This window comes from Pelodiscus sinensis, chromosome 27 (genome assembly GCF_052426305.1).
Source record: "Pelodiscus sinensis isolate ZL-2025 chromosome 27, ASM5242630v1, whole genome shotgun sequence".
In the NCBI taxonomy this organism is placed as follows: domain Eukaryota; kingdom Metazoa; phylum Chordata; order Testudines; family Trionychidae; genus Pelodiscus; species Pelodiscus sinensis.
This window is the reverse complement of record NC_143078.1, coordinates 1,623,774-1,642,918: the sequence shown is the minus strand read 5'-3', so window position 1 is coordinate 1,642,918 and position 19,145 is coordinate 1,623,774. Positions and strand designations below refer to the sequence as shown.

General features: G+C 54.1%; 2 protein-coding genes across 5 annotated transcripts; one reads left to right on the top strand and one right to left on the bottom strand.

Annotated features, from left to right (window-relative positions):
• Window positions 1–68: 68 nt before the first annotated feature.
• On the bottom strand, window positions 69–12,023 carry AP4B1 (adaptor related protein complex 4 subunit beta 1). Of its 2 annotated transcripts, none has more exons than XM_075910288.2 (10): window positions 11,839–12,023; window positions 11,537–11,761; window positions 9,577–9,707; window positions 8,715–8,862; window positions 6,921–7,417; window positions 6,142–6,225; window positions 4,370–4,473; window positions 3,232–3,439; window positions 1,388–1,672; window positions 69–1,094 (listed from the first exon to the last, which is right to left on the bottom strand). In XM_075910288.2, the coding sequence occupies exons 1-10, from the start codon at window positions 11,949–11,951 to the stop codon at window positions 667–669; spliced, it is 2,223 nt and encodes a 740-aa protein (XP_075766403.1). In that variant the 5' UTR covers window positions 11,952–12,023; the 3' UTR covers window positions 69–666. The 2 variants fall into 2 exon arrangements, with proteins under 2 accessions (XP_075766403.1, XP_075766404.2); XM_075910289.2 differs by having other exon boundaries at window positions 11,674–11,761; window positions 11,839–11,991.
• A 22-nt stretch (window positions 12,024–12,045) lies between these two features.
• Window positions 12,046–18,424, top strand: DCLRE1B (DNA cross-link repair 1B). 3 transcript variants are annotated; one of them, XM_075910293.2, is made up of 5 exons: window positions 12,046–12,185; window positions 14,425–14,646; window positions 15,208–15,373; window positions 15,778–15,960; window positions 16,399–18,424. In XM_075910293.2, the coding sequence occupies exons 2-5, from the start codon at window positions 14,458–14,460 to the stop codon at window positions 17,583–17,585; spliced, it is 1,725 nt and encodes a 574-aa protein (XP_075766408.2). In that variant the 5' UTR covers window positions 12,046–12,185; window positions 14,425–14,457; the 3' UTR covers window positions 17,586–18,424. The 3 variants fall into 3 exon arrangements, with proteins under 3 accessions (XP_075766408.2, XP_075766407.2, XP_075766411.2); XM_075910292.2 differs by having other exon boundaries at window positions 15,757–15,960; XM_075910296.2 differs by having other exon boundaries at window positions 12,060–12,185; window positions 14,430–14,646.
• The last annotated feature ends 721 nt before the right edge of the window (window positions 18,425–19,145 follow it).

Genomic DNA, 19,145 nt, shown 5'->3' with positions numbered 1-19,145 from the left:
TAAATGAAGAACACCAAAAGTTTTTGGTCGAGGAGAGGAAAATAAATAAATAAATAACCCATACCACCTTGCCCCTTGAACACCAGACGACACTTTTATTGATGACAATATTCGCTAACTGCCCAATGATAATTTAAGCATTTTTTGAAACGTGGAACATCTTTTTTAATCTAAGTATCCCAAACGTAACCTGTCAATCGCTATCCATTAAATAAAGAAAAAGTCCAACAAAGAAGGAACATTGTATCTGGCCCCCCCTCAGCTGTCCTGGGTAACAAGTGAGGGCTAAAGGCAGTGGTTCAAAGACCCGGTTGGGGTGGCGGCTGTAGGGCAGATCTCTCAGCTGGCAGGCAGGATTCCCAGACCAGCAGCGGAGACAGCCAATCACAGCTGGCCCTGCAATGCTACTCCTCTCTGGCAAGGGGCGCAAGCAACCGAGGTGCGGAGCTTTCCCAGGCAATTGCAAGCCAGGCGCAGAAGTACGTGAGGAGGAGCGCAGGTAGCCCCGCCTCATTTCCAGCCGCGTCACCGCTCGCTCACCTCTTCCACCCTGCACTCCACTCGCCGCGTCTCAGAGGGTCTAGCGGCCGTTATTTTTCCTCAGACGGTCGCGGCACACCTGAGTTCTCCACGCAACACAGTTTAAGAAACAAGGCCTTAGAGTAATCAGGATTTCAGCCCTAGGATGGTCCCCATTACAGTTCTTAACACTGAGATAAAGAGTTGCAGTGCTTCAGTCCTCTCCTCACTCTGCTTCACTGAAACCTGCATCTCTGAGCTCTCGGCCTCGAGCAGCAGTTCTGCGAGGAAGAGACAGCCAGACTCGTCCTGGGCACTGAGATAGGCTTTCCATGGCTGGGCACCAGCTTTGCTCAGAGCAATAGTCTGAATGTGGACGACCTGAAGTGCAGCCTGTATGGTATCTGGCTGAGCAGCTCCATGCCAGGGCAGAACCTGCTGGCAGCTCACATCTAGACTCAGCCAGGTCTTCTCAAATTCCTCTGCTGTCAAGTTCGCCCTGGGGATTAAAGTCAAGCCACCCACGTCCGAATGAACCTGAAGAACTTCCTTATTCCCGGCCAAAATCAGTGACTCTGAAATCAAATATGGGAACAGCGTGAGAAACGGCACTGGGCAATGCTGCCCATAGGAGCCCCAAGAGGGTCTGAGGGCCCTCTCAGCAACACAAACTGGGGAAGTGCAATACCTCCAATATTCCACCAGGGGAGCAGACTGTGGACAGCCACGGTTAAGTGAAAGGCTCAGACCCAGCAACAGCCTTTTGTATGCAAGACTTCAGTGCAGAAACCTGGGATCCTCCCAGAGAGTCAAACCAAGGAAGATTTATCAATGGGGAAAGTAGTTTTCTAGTTAAGTATGTTACTACCTGTTCCTGCAGTCACGGGAGGAGCACAGGGAAAGCCTCTGAAGTGAGGTTCTGTTGCCCAGTTAGCAGTGACAACAGTCCAACATGCTTTCCCATATACAGGCACCAATGTGTTAAACTCAGAAGCCCAGTTGTTCACAGGTTGCTCAGTCTGATCTGCCAGGAGCCCCAGGGAGGGCTCAGACTTGGGGCTGCACAGAACCCGCTTTGCTTCTTCTACACCAGCTTGTAAGAGACGATAGTAGAATAGCCCCCGATCTCGTACCACCATTTCAGTCTCTTCCTCTGGAAATACAAACACACACATTCACTCGGAGCATGCTGGCACTCAGATGGGACCTCAATGGGTAACCTTTACGCAGTGCATACGAACAGGCTCATGCCTGCTGTGACGTGGTGGGGGGCTGGACACTATTGTGGCCCTGGATCCAATCTGGTTGGGCATACACTAGCTGCTGTGTTGTGCTGGGTGAGACCTCCACTGACCTGTGCTGGTCTGCAGAGACCGTGTCTGTGTGGAGAGTGAGGGACCCAGCGGGGGATAGTCGCTCAGGAAAGGCACATAGACATGGGCCAGCCACCTGATACCTGGGCTGGGGGTGGAACCTGAAACAAAGCCAGGGGCGGGGCTGCCTGGGGGCTGAGGGACCAGTTGCTGGGGGTTGGGGCAGTCTTGGCGGAGGGAAGCAGACTAAGTCGAGGACAGGGGGGTTCAGGGGCCTGTGAACCCCTTTCCCCCCCCCAAGAGGACTAGGCTGTTTGCCCTGACTCCTACGCCAACTTTGAGCTGTGCTGCGCTGTTGCTCTGAGAAGCAATAAACCTTCTATTCTACGGCCTGATAGTCACATCTGGCTGCGGACGGGGGATGCAGGGTCGGGGGCTCCCCGACGTGCCATCACACCTGTATTCTGGGAGTTGTCCATTTCCTCTACCACTTAGCCGAGCTGGGGCCAAACAGCAGCAGCAGCAAGGTGGTAAATGTTGTAAGATGAGGGTCCGCCTATCACAGACCTGGTGTGAGGCCTGAGGCCTAGACAACAATGGTCGAGGCTTTGCTAATATAAAGTGAAGTTAAGCAGTAAGCAAGAGGCAGGCCCTGCTCTCAGAACTTAGCAAGACCAGGGCTGATATTTAAGAAACACTCAAACCTAAGAGGTACCAGGCACATGCCATAAACCCCTCCATAGGGATGGCAACAGAACCCCGCATTAGGAAACATCTTGGTACCAATACACAAATAATGGGACTTTCGGGACAGGGTCTAAAATGACAATCTGATGGATAACAATGTTTTGAATGAATCGCCACGTACAAGGCAGTGGGTATACCTAGGCAGGTAAGAGGGTGGCACCCTGATACGTCAGGAATGGTGTGTAACAACTTGTTTCTATCTGTGTATGAAAATGCATCCTAGGGAAGTTGTCCTTGTCTGACTGAGCTGATCCACTGTAACAAGCATACATGCGTTAGTGGTCTGGTAGAGTCTGCTCGATTCTAGGATCATGCTTCCTTGACAATGAACATGGCCCTGATGCTTTCGGCCATTAGCTGATTTTGTGGTCTTGGGTGCTGTGCTGGCTCCCTGCAGATCCAGTGCGACATACGGGGGAGCACAAGCGTGCAGCTGAACGGTTATCTTTAGACAGAGCAAGATGCCTATTGTCAGGACACTACACCCAGTGACTTCTGACCACAATAAACAGGAGCAAGTTTCCCCTGCTTATTGACTAGTCAATGGAAATTCCATCAACTAGTTGATTAAACGCAATGTAACATCCCTAAGCAGGTGCCCAGACAAATTCAACTCAGGGCTGAGGTTTGAGTCTCAGCAAGAGGTACCCACCTATGCAGTAGTAGAGCAGTCGCCCAAGAATGTCCTGACATTCTGCAGGACGAAACAGGAAGAGTCGGACCAGAGCTGTCAGCAACTCCATCTTTACCGCTGGGAACATCTCTGATTTCACATTCTCGACAAAGTCCTCCAAAACATAGGGTGCATTGGCAACTCTCTCCCCATGCACTCCCAGGAGCCAGATCAGCGCTTGCTTGCCCTGGGAAGACAAACACCATTACTGTATGCTCAGAGTCAAACCACTCCATGCTACGCTTCTCTGTGACCCAAAGACCTCTCGATGCCAACAGAGATTACAGGGGTACCTAGGAGTACAGGGAACCCTTGGCAGGTCAATCAAAGGTACTATGTCTTGAGCCAAACTTCTCCAGACAGGAGACATTTATTTTCCTGGCAGACCATTGTGTACTGTGGGCCTTACAACAGAAATTTAAGGTATTGAATCAAATGCTAAAGAGGAGGATTTGGAGACTTCAAAAGGAAATTAACAGCTGAAGGAAGGAGAGAAACCTGTTTTCAGGTTAAAATCAAAGGTCTTGTCTGGAATATCTGGGTTGAATCTTTGAAGCTGATGTGTACTGTTCCTGTGGGAGTAGCGAAGCTGAGTTCTGTGACCGCTCAGTGGAACAAGAGCTGGGCAGTCCAGAAGGATACTTGGAGGACTTGGCAGTTGGTACATGCCTTTTGCTAACCTATACACAGAGTTCAATGCCCGTGGACATCTGGATGGCAGACACTACTGCGGGAGGCTGGTGCAGCAGACACTAACAAAGCAGCTATGCAGCGCTGCTCTAAACCGCCAAGCAGCATGTGCTCACAGATTCTAAGGCCAGAATTTCCCAGCACCCCCATGGAGAGGCTCTTTTACAGCCTAGGAGCTCTCACCGTGCAGATGCTCTTGACATTCAGCTGAATTTGACTGCGAGGGATGGGACTTAACCGAACAAAGGCATACTCCCTCATCCCACCCCAAATGATTCCTCTCCCCTCCTTGGTGCTCCAATATCAGAGTTCTTGTGAACTTCCTCCCATTCAACAATAGAGCCAGGAGTGTAATGAGAGCTCGGCCCAGCTAGCGTATCCCACCCCTATCCCATGCCAGTCAGTGAACTGCATGCAGCCTCCCTACCTCACTGTCCTGCATGGTCTCCTCACAGCCGGGCAGAGCCTGGCACACAGCTTCAGTGCACTGAGGACACAGCCACACCAGGTCTCGGAAAGCCTGCACCACAGCTGCAGTGGAACAGTGTTTTCAGCATCTCAACAGCTTCTAAAATCACCACCCCAAGAGAATAATTTGCCACCTCACAGGTTTGACCAGTTCAGAGTGAGCCAGTCAGTGCAGCCCTTATTCATGCTACCTGGAGCACTTTTCTTCAATGCCTCCTGGCCCGGGGAGGGGGGGGGGGCCTTGTCAGAGTAAAAGTGAACCCCCCCATCCCAAAGGATTTAAAGGCCAAAATTGCATCTTTGGCTGCAGCGAAGCCATCTCCCCCAGTGGTTCCCTGTTCTTGAGATGGCACAGCGTGTCTCGCAGCAAGTCACGGCAGGTCCCATCTCTAGGGATGTAAAAAGTCTGTTAAAAAGGTAACCATGTGACCACCGACCAATCGAGTGGTTTCACAGTTACACACTCTGCAGGCTCTGCCACAGCTTCATTCAGCTTTATACTGCAGAGCCCACAGCGAAGCCTCCTTGGGCTGCCCTCTGTGCTCCCGCCACAGCCAAGTCCCTACCCCAGGAACAGAGCCAGCAAGAGCTGCCGGCCCCACTCCTGTGGAGGAGGTTTCACTACCAGCCCTGCTCCCAGGGTAGGGGGAGGATAGGGGTTACTCTGGCCAGCCTGAGCAGCCCTGGCCTGCGGTGGGCCCCTTGGGACTGGAGCAGCCCCCTGCCCAGGGCAGGCAGGGAGCTGCTTTGGCCTCTATAGTTAACTGGAACTGATAAGCATTACCCGTTCAGAGTGACGCTTACTGGTTAGCTGATTAAATCTTTCACCTCCCTACTCACCAGCACCCTACAACAACTGCTGCCAACTAAACATGCAAATATTGTCTGAAAGTTAATTCATTTTGTGATGGGGAAAAACTAAGATTTTGAAAGCCCATAGAAAGTGGAGCAAAATTATTCAAAGGAAAAAAGAGAGAAACAGTGAATGCTGTTAGTTCTGAGAGGAAAACCAGAGAGCAGAGTCTACTGGAAGCTGAGTCAGTTACATCAATGGCTGAGATTATAAAGGGGCAGAGACCCAAGTGGCCAGTGGAGAACAATTACCAGGTCAGAGCTTTCAATCAACTTGACTTTCATAAAAGAGCCACTGAGAAGGTATTGGTACACTCACTCCCTGAGCCAGGGCTGGCCCACAACATTTTGGTACCTGAGGCAGGGAGCTGAAATGACACCCCCTTGCTTGGTCCAAAACTTTGAAAGGTCTCAATTTTGCTTTCTTCCTGTTCTACTCCTCTCATGGGACTGCTCCGCTACCCACCCCAATAAAGGAGAACTAACAAGTTAAAATGCCTTGTTCAAAAAGCGTGAACTAGTGGCATCTCCCCCACCCCAGTCTGGCACCTGAGGCAGTCGCCTCAGTGCACCTCATGGTAAGGCCAGCCCTGCCCTGCCCTGAGCTAGCGCAATCAATCCGTATTTCACTGTGGAAGGAGCCATGGCCAGTCCCCACTTAAGCACAAGGATGGGAGAAGTTACAAAGTCCATAGAAGGAAGCCTTTAGCTGAAGATACTAACCAGGTTACTAGCCACACTGAATGATCATCTTGTAGTCACCTGGACAGGGCTTTCCCAAATCCCAACCCACAGCCACCTGCCTGTTCCAGAGCTGGACGTTCTGGCTAGTTCCTCAAAGTGTGAAGCAAGCAAACCCAGCCAGCAACAAATCCTTACCTGAAATGATATGTTCTTGCTTAAGCCCTAGGAGCTCTGTTAGAATCCTCACACACTGCTCTGTGTACGTCCTGGCAATGCTGCCTGAGGAGGCACCAAGGGACACAAGTTAAGCTCTCGTTAGACACAGACAGTGCACCTACACGATCTACCACAAAGTCTCATTAGTAATATTCTCACTTGTCTGGAAACACTTGTTAGCCTGCTAGTATGGCAGAAGAACAATCTACCACTCACTACAGCCACCAAAATCCTCAAGAGAATCCTCTAGTTCCCTCAGCACAAACACAAACGTGAGGAAGACTTGTACACCCAAGGGAACAATCCACTTTACAAATAAAAACAGATTTTCAATACAATTTTAGGGACCCTTAAGCATCTTAACTGCCCCCATAGCACTACTGAGAAATGTAGAGCCCACCCACCCATTCCACAGGTTCATTATGATCCCATGTTCTCATGCTCACAAGATGAGCCTATTGGGTGGGCGGCTAAAAGCACCTCTTGTGCATATCAGCTTTTATTGCGAGCCCAGCCAAGCCTGCTGGAAGCCTACGGCTTGCAAGCAACTTAGCGCGCCTGAGGCACCAGCCCCGGCAGAGCAATTCTGAAATGCTCATGTAGATCTCTCTGGGGATCTGGCGCAGCGGGGGGGGGTGGCACACCAGCACGGCTCTCATCACTGGCCAGGGCTTGTTTCAGTGGAAAAAGCCTGTTGGAGAGATTTCCAAGTTGTGCCCCTGCCCTGGCTGTTTCTGAAGCAAAAGCAGAGCTTTTACCTATGGAGAAGATGGCTGCCTGGGCAAGCTCAGCCGACACGTCAGTGCAGTAACTCTTCAGCTCCTCCAGCACCTGCTGCACATTCTCATCGTTCACCAGCTCACAAAGCACTTGCATCTTCTGGCATTTGATGTAGTGGGGCTCAGAGTAGGAACAGAAAAACTTCTTGTAATGGCTGCTGAAGTGGCCAGGCAGGCTGCCCAGGATCTGGCGCACATGACACAGGGCAGTGAAGCAGAGCTCCCGGCTCTCAGAGGTGCAGGCAGCCAGCAGCGGCCCCTTCACTCTAATCAGCACATCTATCTGTACCTGTGGGAAGTCCTTGGCCAGCACCAGGAAGAGTTTGGTAGCTGCCATCACAACACTGGGACTGCTGCTCTTGAGGTATTCATCTAGTAAGCTGAGGATGTCAAAAAGTTCTTCCTCACTGCGGGGTTTGTAGCGCAGCAGGAAGGCCAGCACCTCACTCTGTCCCCACTGGTCTAAGTCAGACATTCTGCCAAAAAAGTAGCATCTACAGTCAGCAGTTTACAAGAGATGTAGAATTACACAGGGATCACTTCAGGACAGAGCCTGCAGCTGTTGCAGGTTGTATGGTTCCAGTACACCCACTCAACAGTGTCTCTCGAGGGAACCAATCAGTTCACATGCACACTGATACTGAACTCTTCTCGGGCACTCAGACCTACCCTCAAGCTCTAAAGCAGAGAAACACTAAGGTGGTGGATGGCTAGAAGCAAAAGGAAAAAGGTGCCACTCCCTAAGGATGTTAAAGTTAGTTTAATCAACTAATCGATGCCAGCTCTTGCTACATTACAAAGTGCTGGGAGGAGCACAACCAGCAAGGGATTCAAGCAGTCCGCTGCTAGCCCAGGGCTCCCTGCTTTTGAAATGTACAAGAGCCAAGAAGGCTCTTGTACATTTCAAAAGTAAAGCACTGGGCTTGCAGGGGCAACAGGAGACTCCTTGCTGGCGCCATGCTTTGCTTTTGAAATGTACAAAAGCCCCCACCAGCTCTCGTAAATTTCAAAAGCTGGGAGTGCAGGGGTTAGCAGGAGACTGCTTGAGTCCACAGCTCACCCCAGGTTTCCCGCTGCCAGTTCCCTGCTGCGCTCCTGCCCCTTCTCCCCACAGAGACTGTGCTGGGGGAACTAGCTTTTAAGCTAACTTCCTCCAGCACCAGTTCTTGCCCCTCCTTGCTGCCTCTCTCTGATAGAGGTAGTGGGAGGTGGGGGAAGCAAATAGTCAAGTCACTAGTCAACTGTCCGATAAGCAAGTGCACTTGCTTATCAGATAGTCGACTAGTCTCTTACATCCCTACCACTCCCTTGAGCAAACCAACCCATATCTGTCTGAAGAGAAGCTGATTCCTTCAGACACCATCCCTGCCACATTACATATATTGGGATGTAGTGGGACAGACAGGCTAGAACAGCTGGTCCTACACTGATGTGCCCAAGCTTTGTCAGAGAAGAAAGAAGCCTTACATAAGCTATGATACAACTTGTAATTCTAAATGAACCAACAGGTGGTTCCATACTTCTCCAGGACTCTTGGAAACTCTGACTGGTTCAGTGTGTCACTGGGAAGGCCTCAGATTTCACATGCAACAGCGAGATTTATCTGGCACTCTCCTGTAATTGGGCTGGGGGACACACCTTACACTACTGGAGTTTGTTTCCAAAGCCTCCTCTCAGCTCTGCCAGTAGCTGAGACATCTGCTCTGCTGACACACAGAATACATGGGGAGCTCACTAGAATGAAGCTTTCAGCTCCACACACACAGAACAGACCTTTTGAGAAGGTGGTGGGCGATGGGCTTGTTGATGACAACTCCTCCTTCTCGCCTCAGAATCTCTTCTAGAGCCCTCAGACAATTTACCACTACAATGGGATCCTGGTCCCGAAGCAAACTGTATAGCTCGTTCACCAGCACGCCATCTGCAGAAACACAAAGGCACTTAGATCATTAGAAACCGCAAAGGCACTGCATCCATTCAGGCAAGATAGCCACTGTCCTTGAACTGCCTCAGACATATGGGAACCTTGACACATGGCACGGGAGGGAAGAATTGTTACAAGCAAACGACAAACATCCTCAACTTTCCAGTAAGAGAGTGTGACATAGTCTAGACAGGTCTTGCAGTCAGGTGCTGGAGGAAAAGGCTCCCAAATGGCACAGAAAAAAGAAGCAGGAAAGGAAGCTCCAACCCAGCAGGGAAGCAGATATGAAAGGAATAAATCTCACCCTGCTACAACTCAAAGGCCTAAAGCAGACCCCATTGGGATTCTGCCTCATGTTCACAAGCTGGCTGCCTCCCACCCCGGGAGAGCCAAAAGCCAACACGCAGCTCAATGAATCCAGGCCAGACAGGTGCCTTGTCTCTAACTAGCTATATCTAAAACAAAATACAGGACTGTGTAGCACTTTAAAGACTAACAAGATGGTTTATTAGATGATGAGCTTTCGTGGGCCAGACCCACTTCCTCAGATCAAATCCTGTATTTTGTTTCAGCTATACCAGACTAACATGGCTACATTTCTATCACTAGCTAGATCTAAGTGAGCTGTATGTACCTCATCTAGTTCAGAAGCATAACCCTCCTCTCCCCCAGCGCAAGCGGTAGAATAAAGGGTGACCATGAAGTACTTACCCACTTCAGCGTCACCTTGGAGTTTCTGCATCTTCGCAGCGCCAAGCACAGCTACTCTCCTCACATAGGAGGCTTTGTCTCGCAGGCCATTGAGAATAGGCTGCTGGATGTACTCTTGTATGCCAGGCATCCTATGAATAAGGATTCATCCAAAATCCATCAAGATACAGTAGGAGCTTCCCCCATCTAGAGCAGCCACTACTACAAACCAAAGGCTTTCCTTACTATTCTCTTTTGAGAATTTCCCTACAAAAGGTAGCCATTACCCATTCTGTGCACATCGTATCATGTGCATAAAGAAAACATTTAAGACTTCAGGTATCTAAAAGCGTGTCACAGGGAGGATGGGGGGGCGGTGAGAATTGTTCTCCTTGGCCTCTGAGGAGAGAACAAGAAGCAATAGACTTAAACTGCAGCAAGGGAGGTTTAGGTTGGACATTAGGAAAAACTTTCTAACCGTCAGGGTAGTCAAACACTGGAATAAGTTGCCTAGGGAGGTTGTGGAATCTCCATCTCTGGAGATATTTAAAAGCAGGTGAGACAGACACCTGTCAGGGATGATATAGACTGTGTTTGGTCTTGCCACGAGGGCAAGGGACTGGACTTGCTGATCTCTTGAGGTCCCTTCCAGTTCTAGTACTCTATGATCCTAAGACATTTCTATCATTTTTGAAGTCCTGAGTCCCCTATCCTCTCTCTATTTAGAAATACCAGGCATTGTTATTCACAGGGCTCGACAAATCCGTTTATCTACTCGCCTGCGGCAAGTAGATTTCAGCCGGTCACCCCGTTCACCAGCAGTGCACGCATGCACGGTGCGGGGCTGGCGAGTGGATTTTGCCGCGGTTTGTTGAGCCCTGGTTATTCAGATAAATGCATTATAAAGCCAGAAGGGATCATTAGAGCCCTGCATGGACACAAAATTTTGTATCCACAGCCTCATCTATATCTGCAAAAATGAGCTACAAATATCCATATCCACAGATGTGGATACCCACAGATAAAAAGTGGATACAAGCACCTATAAAGCTGATATCCATGGATCTGCAGGGCTCTTGGGATCATCACTGTGATCGTCTGGTCTGACACCGCATACCACAGGCCATAGACCTGGGGTGGGGTCACACTCAAATGAAAAGCAGAAAAAAAAACCTCACTTTGGCCCCTGACTGAGAAGGAGAAAGACATTCTCCACATTCCCCTTGCATACCAGAGCCTAGGAGGGCCCAGCCTAGTAGATTTTGTGTGTTCCAGCCCCCAGGGGAGCAGAAGCAGGGCTAGAGCACCAGCATGGGCTTCCAAATGCTGGGGGAGGAGGGCCCTGAGCCTCAGGGGCCAGATCCAGGCAAACTGAGGGCAACATCCAACCCCAGGGCCTAAGGTTCCCCACCCGTCATAGAAGGACCCTATCTTAATTTCTATGTGGTCCACAGAATATCTAGGAACACATGCACTTTTGATTTAAAATTTGCTAGTGCAGAATCCATCACAACCTATGGCAAACTGTCTCAATTGTGAATTGCCCTCAATGTTAGGAACGTGCCCCTTCTTTCTAGTCTGAACTGGTCAAGCTTTCTTTAGCTTCTGATATCTCTGGGCACTAAACTGAAGATCCTATCACCAAATCTTGGTTTCCAGGGTAGACATTTAAAGTTTGTGATCAAGTCACCCCATTTCTTTAAATTAATTCAAGGCGCTCAGTGTAAGAGGAGAGTGATTTCCAACCTATTTACCATTGCTGTCAGCCTATCCCATGGGTCACACCCTTGTGCTGACTGAGCCAGAAGCAGGCCCAGGGCTGCACGCTTGAGAACTGCTGCTCTCAGACAGGTTTTCCAAACCTTTAGTCCCTTTTGGGACTTGTCCATGAATCAGCACCCCTCCGGAATGACCAATGCCAAGGGCGGCACAGCCTTCCGGCAGCAGGCGGAGCGGCGCGGCGCGCCCGGCCCGGCCCTACCTGAGGTTGCAGAGGCTGCGCAGGGCGAGGCCCCGCAGCACGGGGCTGGGGTCGGAGCAGTCCTTGCGCAGGGTGTTGATGGCCAGCAGCGCGAGGCCGGGCTGGCGCGGCGCGTAGCTGCACATGTACAGGCTCACCAGCTTCTTCTGCACCGGGTCCGCCGTGGCGCTGGCCTTCGCCATCTCGGGCAGCAGCCCCGACACGTCCACGCCGCGCGCCATGCACCTGCGGGCAGAGCGCGGCGCGTGAGCTCCAGGGGCCCGGCCGCGCTGCCCCCCCCCGCGGGCGGCCCCGGGCCCTACCGGATGACGCGCAGCAAGACGCCGCGGTAGCGCAGCCGGTCGGCCTGCGCGTGGCGGTTGGCGAGGGCCCGGCGCAGCTCCGCCACCGCCTCGTCCGCGCCCCAGTACGGCATCGCCCCGCCGCTGACAGACCGGCCCCGGCGCGGACCCCCGCCGGAAGTCCCGCCCCAGCCCTGGCGCCACGCATGCGTGCGGCCCCGCCCACCGGAGCGACAGGACGCATGCGCCTCATCGGCCTTGCTGCCGGGAGGCCCCCTGCGCGCCTGCGCACTGCGGCGCGCGGGCACTGGCGCTGCCACTCAAGTCACTGGCGGGAAGCGGAGGCTCGAGCAGAAGCCGGTTGATCGGTGAGGCCCCCCCCCCCCCCCCCGGCTCATTCCCGCCCGCGGCCTGGAGGCGGCGCCGGGCCACGGGGGAGGCGCTGCAAGTGGCTGTCGGGGGAGATGGTGGGGGTGATGTGTGTAGGGGTGTGATGGGGTGGGGGTGATGTGTGATGGGGTGGGGTGGGGTGATGTGTGCAGGGGTGTGATGGGGTGGGGGTGATGTGTGCAGGGGTGTGATGGGGTGGGGGTGATGTGTGATGGGGTGGGGTGGGGTGATGTGTGCAGGGGTGTGATGGGGTGGGGGTGATGTGTGCAGGGGTGTGATGGGGTGGGGGTGATGTGTGATGGGGTGGGGTGGGGTGATGTGTGCAGGGGTGTGATGGGGTGGGGGTGATGTGTGATGGGGTGGGGTGGGGGTGATGTGTGCAGGGGTGTGATGGGGTGGGGGTGATGTGTGATGGGGTGGGGTGGGGTGATGTGTGCAGGGGTGTGATGGGGTGGGGGTGATGTGTGCAGGGGTGTGATGGGGTGGGGGTGATGTGTGATGGGGTGGGGTGGGGTGATGTGTGCAGGGGTGTGATGGGGTGGGGGTGATGTGTGCAGGGGTGTGATGGGGTGGGGGTGATGTGTGATGGGGTGGGGTGGGGTGATGTGTGCAGGGGTGTGATGGGGTGGGGGTGATGTGTGCAGGGGTGTGATGGGGTGGGGGTGATGTGTGATGGGGTGGGGTGGGGTGATGTGTGCAGGGGTGTGATGGGGTGGGGTGATGTGTGTAGGGGTGGGGTGGGGTGGGGGTGATGTGTGCAGGGGTGTGATGGGGTGGGGTGATGTGTGCAGGGGTGTGATGGGGTGGGGGTGATGTGTGATGGGGTGGGGTGGGGTGATGTGTGCAGGGGTGTGATGGGGTGGGGGTGATGTGTGCAGGGGTGTGATGGGGTGGGGGTGATGTGTGATGGGGTGGGGTGGGGTGATGTGTGCAGGGGTGTGATGGGGTGGGGGTGATGTGTGCAGGGGTGTGATGGGGTGGGGGTGGGGTGTGGGGGTGGGGTGGGGTGATGTGTGCAGGGGTGTGATGGGGTGGGGGTGATGTGTGATGGGGTGGGGTGGGGGTGATGTGTGCAGGGGTGTGATGGGGTGGGGTGATGTGTGCAGGGGTGTGATGGGGTGGGGTGATGTGTGCAGGGGTGGGGTGGGGTGATGTGTGCAGGGGTGTGATGGGGTGGGGTGATGTGTGCAGGGGTGTGATGGGGTGGGGTGATGTGTGCAGGGGTGTGATGGGGTGGGGTGATGTGTGCAGGGGTGTGATGGGGTGGGGTGATGTGTGCAGGGGTGTGATGGGGTGGGGGTGATGTGTGATGGGGTGGGGTGGGGTGATGTGTGCAGGGGTGTGATGGGGTGGGGTGATGTGTGCAGGGGTGTGATGGGGTGGGGGTGATGTGTGTAGGGGTGGGGTGGGGTGATGTGTGCAGGGGTGTGATGGGGTGGGGGTGATGTGTGATGGGGTGGGGTGGGGGTGATGTGTGCAGGGGTGTGATGGGGTGGGGTGATGTGTGCAGGGGTGGGGGTGTTTGGGGGCCACTTGCCCAAAGGACACCGTGCGCTGACTTTGTGCACGTTTGAAGAAATCATTCACAATTGGGGCAGCCAAGGAGCTGACACCACAAGCCCCTGCCGGTCCCTGGGCATGTTCGTGCCATTGGAGCCCTGTGGCTGTGCTGGTGGGGGGCTTTCCCCAGCAACTGACAGTCTTACCTGCCTATGAAACCCCAGGGGCTTGAACTGAACCAGAAGGAAGTGAAACACTAAAATGTCCTCATGTGAGCAGACCCAGAGCTGCTGACGCCATGGAGCTGAGTGTTGTCATTGGCCACAGCAGGAACAGCCGTGGCTAGCTCACTCTATGCGCTGCTGTTCGCCTACGTTCCTGGCACTGGTGTGTGAGGCTGATCCCAGCAATCCTGTTGCTGTCCCAACCTTGCAGCATCTTGTGAGCTGACTGGTTCGTTCCGTTCTCTGTCACAGGCCAAGGAAGTGGATTAATCCAAACACGCCCGTGGTGCACAGCTCTGCCCTAGTCCTGAGTCACGGCCCCACTGCTCTCGTTCAATCCCCATGGATAGCTGGGCTGAGGCACTGTAATGCCTGACCTGCAGCTCTTCCTGTTTCAGCCCTTTGCTCCTTCCCCACCCCCTGATAGACATCAGCAGAATTAGAACGCCAGCCTGAGGGGCTTTCATGGTGGGAATGTGACTCTGTTTTGCAGTGCAGTGCTCTCTGCCAACCGGGCGCCCAGGCCATGAATGGCACACTCATCCCAGGCACGCCCATCGCGGTGGATTTTTGGAGCATCAGGAAAGCCAGCCATGCTCGCTTGTTCTTTCTCTCTCACATGCACTCTGACCACACAGTGGGGTTATCCAGCACCTGGAACCGGCCCATCTACTGCTCCCCCGTGACGGGTCGCATCCTGCACCACAGGCTCAAGGTAGGGGCCAGCCCACAGGGTCAGACAGAAATTCAGAGGGGCCAAACACAGGGTCCTGGCTGAATAAAGCTGAGCGTTGGAAGGGCACGAACATAGTTCCTGTAGTCACTGCTCAGAAGTCTAGCATGAGGAAGGGACCTCTGGAGACCAAGGTATTGAAGGGGGTTAGGAATTACTATTTTTCACAACGAATGAAGAGTGAGTCAGATTAAGAGGGGACATTGGACTTGCTTCTCCAGCCTAAGAAGTCCGTTGTAAGGCTTGCTGAGGAGATGAGAGTGGAGCCTGTCCCTGGGGAGACACTCTATTCAGATTGCTGTACCTGACTCCTGGAGGAGGACGTTTTCTCCCATGGGACCAGCCACAGGGGCCTCCTTCCTGGAGGAAGATAGGGCAGGGCAGGAAAGTGTGGGTGAAGCACGAAGTACAGGGAATGGCTAAGGTTCTAGACCTCAGGGCAGCAGATCTGCTAAATGAATGAGAAGGGAAGCTTCATCTCCATGTTGGGAGGGAGCGGGTCTGAGGCTGTCTCCACCTGACCAGCCCTATGCTTCCTTCCAGGTAGCGGAGTGCTGGATCCGGCCCATGGAAGTGGGGCAGAGCCACATGGTGGCCCTTGACGAGGTTGGTAAAAAGACCATGACGGTGACCCTGATAGATGCCAACCATTGCCCAGGCTCAGTCATGTTCCTCTTTGAGGGCCCCTTTGGTGTCATCCTCCACACAGGTACGAGCCCCCAGCCCAGGACTCAGAGACTCCCCCTCCCCTCCTTTGCCTTCCTGCCTTGCTCTGAGCATGCTTTGTTCTTGGTTCCTACTAGAGCCCTGCGCTTCCACTGCAGGTCGCCCTCTGCCCATTCCTGCACACCCCAGGCCCTGTCTTGTGCTGGGATTTATTGGCTCGGAAGGGAAGTCCTGCAAGCACCACCCCTTGGGAGAAATAGACCAGGGATCAAATCTGCATCATTCAGATGGCCCCTGGGCTAAACCCAGCAGGCAGTGGGGCCCTGCTCTGTTCCCAGTCTGGCAGGCAGAGGATCTAAGCCAGATCTCTGCCATGGCCATATAGCAAGTGAACCACCAGGCTGGGCTCCCCACATTTCTGTGTAGTCTGGATTTTGTCTCGTGCAGGTGATTTTCGTTACACTCCCACCATGCGGCAGGAACCAGCCTTAAGGAACCAGAAACAAATTGACGTTCTCTACTTGGACAACACAAACTGCGACCCTCTGGTCAAACTGCCTTCTCGACGGCAGGCCACTGAACAGATCAAAGAGCTGATCAGGGCCCACCCAAAGCACCAGGTCAAGATTGGTGAGTAGGTGCTTGCGCGGGGCTGGTTCCCAGAGCCCGGTAACTGACTGCACTTCTGGGGCACTCCGTGCCTGATGGGAGGGAATCACGCCGGAGGGGACACGAGGTGGGAGAGGCAGCTCGCTGAGCCCGGGCTGACTGGCATAGAGGAGATATAATGAGCATGTTTGCCAATCAGACGGCAGCTTTATACTCCTCTGAATAAACTTACGTCCCACTTGGTGACTATGCAGGAACATTTTCATGACTTTGAGGTGTGCTATGCAGGCAGGCGGTGGTTGTCCTTCCCCTCCAGCGGGGATTGTCAGGGCACAGCCCTCCTGTAGTCCCCATGCCCCTCATCCCTAGTTTGGTAACGGCCCCAGGCACTCTTCTTGCTGCCTTTGCAAAATGCTGTTTAGGTCTGAATTCCTGAGCCCCTTGTTTGCTCTTTCCCAGGGACCTACAGCCTGGGCAAAGAGTCGCTCTTGGTGGACTTGGCCTTAGAATTTCACACCTGGATTGTGGTGAGTCCCAAGAGGCTGGAGGAGATGAAAGTGCTGGGCCTGGTGGACGTGTTCACCACCGAGGAAGGGGCTGGCTGGATCCACGGCGTGGACCTCTCGGAAATCTCCTGGAAATCCATGGTCAAATGGAACCAGCAATGCCCCACCATTGCCATTCTCCCCACCAGCCGCCCGATGAAGATCGCCCACCCCAGGGTTCACCTCGTGCGCTACTCAGACCACTCCTCCTTCCTGGAGCTCCTGGAGTTTGTAGAGTGGCTGAATCCCTGCTCCATAGTCCCAATTGTCAAGAGAAACGTGTGCCTCCCGTACCTTGAGAAATACCTGAGCTCCAACCACAAGCCGTCTCCTGAGCCCCAGATTCCAGAGTCTGGGCAAAAGTTCACACAGCTCAGAGAGAGCAGGGAGCAGCAAGGAGCTGCAGAGCCTCTGGGAACAGCTACCCTGCAGCCTGTGCCTAAGAACTCCTTTGCGCACCCAGAGAACTGGACTGAATGGCTGGAGTGTTTCGGGGGGGAGAAGACCAGCCAACATTGCTCCTCGGAGCAGCCTAGACTGCCTGCCACCCATTCAGAAGGCAGCCCTGGATGTTGCCGAGGGGAGAGGACGGGAACGAAAGTGGAGTTATGCCAGGTGCATGATTTCCATAGGCAGCTGTTGTCAGTACAGCCCAATACACGGACACCTGCCAGAACGCAGCTGCCGCCACCAAAGGACACTGATGCCTGCAGGTCCCAAAGCAGCGCAGAGGGCCAAGCATGGCCCCACACAAATCCTTTATCTTGGCATGCAAGGAAGAAACAAGCGGCCCACCCCACCCCATGCCAGCCTCCCCCGGGGGACTGGACACCCTTACTGCTGGCCTCCGCACAGAGGAAGGCAGCTCTCCCCTCGCACAGACAGAGTTTAACCTTCCTGCAGCCTGAGGAATTTCTTCCCCCAGGAGCAGCTGGTGATTGTGGCAGCCTGACCAGCTGGCCCCCTGATGCCAGCAGTCCTGTTGCCCGTGGGCTTGCGGAAGAGTATTTGCTTGCTCCATTAAACACCCTAAAGCAGTGCTCTGCAGAGAGCTTTGACCAGCAGATTGAGAACTATTTCAGGCGAGGGCAGGGGCCCTAACAGCCGGCAGTGCTAGCAGCAATGCTCTCCCCAGTGTTGTGTCGGTGTGTGCCATCTGCCAGGCCTGCCCTGAGCCAGCCGACAGGAGATGGCCCAGCGAGAGGCTTCCCTTCCATTGCCTGAGAGGAGAGGGCAGAGTTCGCAGCAGCTCCTAGAGTCTCCTTTTATTTGTTTGTGGGCCATTCTAAAATTGCTAGTTTGTTGTGTAATTCCTGGCCAGTGCTGGCGGATGACCCCCAAGGACTCTCTGTGCCCTGCCTGCCCCCTGGGGCGCAAATGCAGACCCTAGGAGAGCATTGTGTTTGCTGCGCCTTCCAGCCGCGGGTGTTGGAACAGATCCTGGCTCCTGGGAGGTGAGCAGCAGGTAGCATGAGCTGCCAGGCCTGACTGCACATTGGTGGTCCTCAGAGATGAGGGAACCGTCTCCTGATTGACAGTAAAACAAGAGGGAAGTTTGAGAGCCGCACCCTCTCCCCCTGCTGTTTGCATTCCTAGCTGCTGACCCTGACTGGTAGGGATCTGGTGCGTGTGCTGGCTATCTGTGGGGCTTGAAAAGAGACAAGTGAAGTGCTGTTGGGCCTCTCCATGAATCGCTGTTGGGCTGCATTTAACAACACTGGCCTCACCGGCATGAGGGAGGCAGCTACTGTCCCACACTGATTGGGCCAGCTTTTGGTGGTCGCTGTAAATGCTCTCTCATGTCACACTGGGGCAGGAGGAATTCTGTGAATTCCCGGGACTTGGGACCCTGGGGCATTTTGCTCTATTGTTTGAAGTCTGCATGTTCAGTTGTGAACTGTTTCTTCTCCATCCAACTGAAAAAAACCACCTGTTCTTGACCCTTGTGCCCCGTATCACTGAGTCTGTGCCGGTCCACGGCAGTGTGCAAACTCCAGGTGCCTTTGCTGTGTTGTGTCACCCCGTATGGGGCTCTTCTGGGGGTTGCCAGGCGAGGCACTGGCCTCTGCCAAGCCGCGGGTAAGAACGTGCCAGAGATTCTGAAGGAAGTGATTTGCCTTTCAGTTCTGATGAGCTGGACATAATGAGCCTCGCTCTCTTTGGCATGGGAGTTAGGGACTGCTTGGCTCAGCTGACCTCGAGGTGACTCCTGGAGTATTCACTTTACTTGTGCCTGCCTGGGCAGGTAGCTCCTTTGTGGCTTTCCCAGATGAGTGTTTGGTCTGCTGCTTTGCCCCCGTGTTGGCAGTGGGTGAGGTGCAAGGGGCATGGCAGCCTTCAGGTCAGGGGTGGGCAAAGGGCCCTCCACGAGCCAGATCTGGCCTGCCAAAGCTGTGGATCTGGCCTGCCGCTCCCCTACCCCCAGGCCAATCAGGCGCGGGGAGCTCATGAAGTCTCCTCGGCCCTGCAAAAGCACAGTGCAGCTAGAGAGACACGCCAGCTGTTTCAAAACAGCCACTTTTATCTCTAGCTGCTGCATGCTTTGGAGGGGGGGGGGGGAGCTTTGCGCACACCACTCAGGGCCTGGGGGCAGAGAGTGTGCAAAGTCTCTCGCATCCTGTCCCCGCCCTGCCAGGGGCGCGCAGCAGCTAGAGAGACACG